The sequence below is a fragment of the Mastomys coucha genome, unplaced genomic scaffold, assembly GCF_008632895.1.
Source record: "Mastomys coucha isolate ucsf_1 unplaced genomic scaffold, UCSF_Mcou_1 pScaffold18, whole genome shotgun sequence".
NCBI lineage: Eukaryota > Metazoa > Chordata > Mammalia > Rodentia > Muridae > Mastomys > Mastomys coucha.
The window spans coordinates 83,385,768-83,391,230 of record NW_022196900.1 but is presented as its reverse complement, the minus strand read 5'-3'; the positions used below and the strand labels follow the sequence as shown (position 1 = coordinate 83,391,230).

At 48.5% G+C, this 5,463-nt stretch overlaps 1 protein-coding gene across 2 annotated transcripts in view; it reads right to left on the bottom strand.

Moving 5' to 3' along the window:
* Sfpq (splicing factor proline and glutamine rich) overlaps positions 1–4,113 on the bottom strand; it is a 15,803-nt gene extending 11,690 nt beyond the window's left edge. For both annotated transcript variants that reach the window (XM_031378689.1, XM_031378688.1), the window contains exons 1-4: positions 3,177–4,113; positions 2,379–2,567; positions 1,820–2,121; positions 1,624–1,719 (exon numbers count right to left, since the gene is read on the bottom strand). In XM_031378689.1, the coding sequence (XP_031234549.1) occupies positions 1,624–1,719; positions 1,820–2,121; positions 2,379–2,567; positions 3,177–3,980 (1,391 nt within the window). In that variant the 5' untranslated portion in view covers positions 3,981–4,113. The remainder of the gene's footprint in view (positions 1–1,623; positions 1,720–1,819; positions 2,122–2,378; positions 2,568–3,176) is intronic.
* Between the last annotated feature and the right edge of the window lie 1,350 nt (positions 4,114–5,463).

Here is a 5,463-nt window from a genome sequence, read left to right as displayed (position 1 = left end):
AAACACAACATCAAAGCTACCAATACATACCTTAAGCACCTGTATTCGTATTGCCCATTGTTAAGGTACTTGTAGAACATATATGCAACATAATAATGTATAACACCCTGGATTTGATCCCCAGCACCAAGAATGGACACAGAAACCACAAGAGGTAGTCCTTTCCTTAACCTATCATGTTGTTTTTAAGGCTCCCAACTTGCAATCCTACTAAATGGTGTTAGGAAACACCATGAGGTTAATCAAGAATGATACAGTGAAAGGGGCTGGAAAGATGGCTCAGCTGTTAAGAGCACAGCTGTTCTTCTAAAGGACCAGATCCACAAAGCCAACTTATAATAAGAGTGGAGGATATGACATTGTCTTTGCCACAGTGGAAATGAGGCACACAGGTATATACACGCTGGCAAACCACACACACACATTAAAAACTAAACCGACTTTGCTTAAAGAAGGATATGTCAACATTTTTTTACCACCCATTCCCCTGAACCCTTTGCTTAGGTCTAATACCATCTTTACAATCCCCCACCCATTCTTAAGGTCTCACCACGTAGTCCTAGAACTAGCCTCCTAGACAAATGCTCACGTAGCCATGAGTTATTTACCTAAATTGTAAAAGAAGAAAATATTCTAGAAGTAATAAGTTATGATATATAAAACAAAGCAAAAAGCCAAGAAGGCACGGTGATGTATTTCTAGGCCAGTATGGTCTACAGAGACCACATGTCTAAAACTAAAGTGAGAGGAAAAACTAGGGGGCAGTGGTGGCACATGCCTTTAATCCCAGCACTAGGGAGACATAGGCCACCTGGTCTATAGTTCTAGGATAGCCAGGACTAATCAAAGAAACCCTGTGTTGGAGGTGGGGTGGGAGTAAATAAGCAGAAAGAAAATGACAGAACAGAAAAAGTAGGTAAGAAACACTATCTTCCCTCTTTTCTACAGCCAAACTCCTTATCCAGGCTTATTTTTCCCACCAATAACAAGTAGATCTCATTAAACTTTAACATGCATCTGGATCACATGTGAATGTTCTTTACCCAACAGCTTCAAGTTATGCCAGATGTGTGGCAGCACTCTGGAAGGCAGAAAATGGTGGGAACTTACAAAAGCCAAGTCCCAGGATGCCCAGGGGGTTACAAATAAACCTTATTCTCAGAAAAGAAAAAAGGAAAAACATATCGGAGACAGCGGTGTGTATTAAGCATATTCAAGAAACACTGTAAAATGTATTTGTAACACTGGCTTGATGGCTCACATTAGTCAGAACATCGTCAGAGTTTTGGTAGGCCTGGCCTACATAACAGAAAATTCTAGGGCTCAAGAGATGGCTCAGCAGTTAAGAGGACCGACTGCTCTTCCAGAGATCCTGAGTTCAAATCCCATCAACCACATGGTGCCTCACAACCATCCATAATGAGATCTGGTGCTCTCTTCTGGGGTGTCTAAAGACAGCTCCAGTGTTATTTATATATAACAAATGGATATATCTTTAAAAAAAATTTTTTTAGACCAACCAGAAATAACCAGACTAAAAAGTTTCTGAAGTCCTAAAAAGTTCTAAGCAGAATTAGAAACCACTAACTTCTCTTTTTAGAGCACCAAAAAGCTTAGTCTTACTTTTGATACATTGGATTCTTCTGGGCCAGTTTTTCAGGAAGACCATCTTCATCATCTAACTGTTCAAGTGGTTCCACAATGACTGGGCGAGGAGTCCTAGTAACAGAAACCATTCCTCATCTTAATTTCCAATTTAATTCCAACCACCCCTTAAAATTATAAAAAATTTTTTTAGCATGAACTAAAGACAACTTACGTTGTCAGTAGGAAGACACCTTCACTGCATCTTTCAAATGCTTTTCTTGCTGCTGGCTTGGAAGCAAACTCAACAATGCCTTTCCCTGTAGATCTTCCGCGATCATCCACAATTACAACAGCCCTTTCAATAGGACCAAACTGGCTAAAGGCCTCTTCCAAAAGTTCATTGGAAACATAAGGAGAGAGATTCCGAACAGATAGGGCTGCTGCGTGTGTAGCAAACCGAACCCGAAGCTGTCTACCTCTCATGGGCGTATCATCAAGTTCAGCTTTGGCGATTTCAGCCAAGGCTCTAGATTCCTGTAAACGTCAGAAACATTTTAAACAACTCCAAAACTGGCTAGTGCTCAATCTGTCATAACCCATCCTACTTCTGTTCAGCAGCCATCTTCACGCCTCCTCCCAGCACCCCGAGAACTGAAGGTCTGTCTTTGAGGCCTCGTCTCAATGCACACTATGCTGACTTTTATCGATGAAAAACTTAAAAGGCCTGTTAATTCTTCCCATTTAAAACCATGCCTTCAAAACTTTTACAAAAGGGAACAAATTACACTCACAAGCTTAATGAACCCGAACCCTTTGCCTTTGTTGATAAAAACTTCTCCCGGTTCTCCGTATTTAGCAAACAGTCTTTTGAATTCATCCTCTGTGATATCAGCTGGAAGGTTCCCCACAAACAACCGACAGCGCTGTGTATAAGTTTTTTCTCCAGGTCTCCGCAAGAGAGACAAGTTGGCTTTGAAACCCTAATGAAGAAACCGGACGGAATTCACACACCAATCAAAACGGGGGAAAAAAATCTAGTTGCCCAAAAATAGACGATCATGCATCAGTAGCGATTTTCCCTTTTTTCCCCATGAAGACTACCAGGTTGTACCATATTTGGGGACCCAAGAGGATCACTAATTCTAATTAGTCAATAATGAAGCAGAGAGTATACAAAATACTTTGAAACAAACCCGCCTTGATCAGCAAACGCCCATCAATACAGTATTCTGACGTCAACAAAGAGATCTAAATGCAGACTAGCAAGACAGCACCAAGATGCCATGTCTTCTCCAACAGCAGAGGCCTCCCATACGCACTAGTTGGGCCCCAAGGGACCCGGACCGCAAGCCCCTAGCAGTCCCGCAGCCACCACGTACCGCGGCGGCCCTCCCACTGGAAGCCAATCCCTAGAGGGACTCCAGAGCCCGCCGCGCGGCCGCCCCGCCTTCGCAAGCATGCGCAGGAGCGCTTCCGGCAGGGGACAAAATGGAGGCCTTCGAGGCCGCGGGCGGGGGGAAATAAACGCCAAGGGGAGGCAGGCGCCGCCATCTTAGGGAAACGGACAGCTAGCTCGAGAACCCACTCACCTCCGAGTCGGATATCTTTTCCTCTGTGCGAGGGCCCGGGCCTCCGGGAGGGGGACCCTGGTGGTGCTGCTGGTGGTAGGGCGCGTGATGCTGCCGGCCCCCACGGGGCTCCCCGCCACCTCGGTGTGGTGGCTTCGGGTGGCCACCAGGAGCGCCCATGCCCGGGCCACCTCCAGGCTTAGGCCCACCGGGCATCTTGCCGCCTTTGGGACCGCCAGGGCCCGGCCCTGGCTTAGGCCCCGGCCCGGCGCCCCCGGCGGGCGGTGGCGGAGGGCCACCGGTCTGTGGAGGGGTTGTCGAGACTCCGCTGCTCGGCGTCGAGGGGGCAGGCGGTCCGGGGGCCGTGGAAGGGACGGCGGGCGGCGGAGTCGGGGTAGGACCCGGGCCCGGCGGAGCGCCGGTGGTCGGGGGATTGGCTGGCGGAGCCGAGACGGCCGGAGGCGGCGCACTGCTCACTCCGGGCGCGGAACCGGGGCCTTGGGGGACGACCGGCTTGGATTCCTGCGGCGGAGGCGGGGGCTGTTGATGGGGCGGCTGGTGCGGCGGAGGCTGCTGGTGCGGCGGGGGCTGCTGCGGCGGCGGCTGCTGCGGAGGAGGTTGCTGCTGCTGCTGGTGCGGAGGTGGAGGCGGGAGCGGTGGCTTCGGGCCGCCAGGCCCCGGGCCCATGGGGCCGCGGTTCTGGTTGAGGCCCATGCCAGGCGGCGGAGAGCGGAAGTCGTGGAGGCCGCCGCGGCCACCGCCTCCTCCACGCCGATGAAAGCCTCCACCGCCACCACCGCGACTCCGGAACCGATCCCGAGACATATCTGTAGTCAAGGGGCGGTCGAGGCAGAAGCGAAGAAGACGCTCAGGGAACGTGGTGGCCACCTTGCTTCGCACAAAATGGCGGACGACACAAGCTGCGCGCCGCCTTTGTCCTCTTCTTAAATAGGACAGTTCGGCCCGGACCGCCCTCCCTAGATTGACAGCTGGAACAACCAATAGCAAGTACAGTACTTGATGATGAACCCTAAGTTTTCCCTATTGGCTCCCTAGTGAGAGGCGGGAGATAGGGAGGGCTGGGGTTTCCATTTGACCTATGAACGGATAAGAAATTGTCTATACGCCTTTGTGATTTGTTGGAAGAAATTTGAATGGGCTGGCCCTGCAACTTTCTCGTGAAATCAAATATCAAGGGCCCTATCAGCTCCTGATAGCACTGAAAGGCTATTTTCTTTCCTCTTATGAGTAGTCCGCTATTCGTGTCCAGAAAAACATGTTCACTGGGTTCGAAGTTATGAATTGAACTCCTGCTGTGTCTTCGTCCTTTGCCAATGAAGTTAGAGTAAATTTCACAGAGTTTAAGCACAACGGATTTATTTTTATTGAAACCCCATCAGAAGCTAGCAGATTGGCAAACACGTGAGCCCATAATTTGGGAGGAGGAGGCACTAATAATCAGGACTGCAGGTTTATCTTACATTATCACCTACATTGAGTTCGAAACCAGCTTGGGCTACATGAAACGTCAAAAAAGAAGAAGAAGAAGAAGAGGAGGAGGAAGAGGAGGAGGAGAAGAAGCAGCAGCACTCTAGAAGCAGAAAGAAGGACCTCAAGTTCAAAGCCAGCCTAGGCTGCATAGTAAGTTCCAGGACAGAGAGCCAGGGCTACACAGAGAAACCCTGTCTCCAAAAAAATAAATGAATAAATAAAGTGATTTAAGAAAAAATAGTTGATAACAACACAAGTTTGTTGTAATACTATAAAATTTGCCATTAGGCTTAAGTGAATGTAGTCTTTGACCAAGAGGAAAAAGAGGTAAGAGAGCTGAGGACACAGCCCTTGGGGGTTATGGCTTGTGTGACATGCACAGGCTCACTTTAATCTCCAGCATAGGGGTAAATGAGGTAGATGTGACTCCATGTGTATATACAGTAACAATTTACAAGCATAAATCACGCGAGAGGAACATGAGTGTTTCTATTGGTGTTGATTTTTCCTGGCTGTCCTAGAACTAGCTCTGTAGACCAGACTGGCCTCAAATTCAGCCCTCCACCCACCTCTGCTTCCCAAGTGCTGGGACTAAAAGTATGCATCCACCAGGTTAACTGAGATTTTTTTATTCTCTCCATTTAACACTTCATAAACAGAGGCACTTTAAAAATTAGTTGGATTTTAACCGAATTGGGGCTGGTGCACGCCTTTGATCCCAGCAGGCATGAGGTAGAAGCAGACATATCTCTGAGTTCTAGGCCAGCCTGGTCTACACAGTGAGTTTCAAGCCAGCAAGAAAGTTACATAGTGGGCT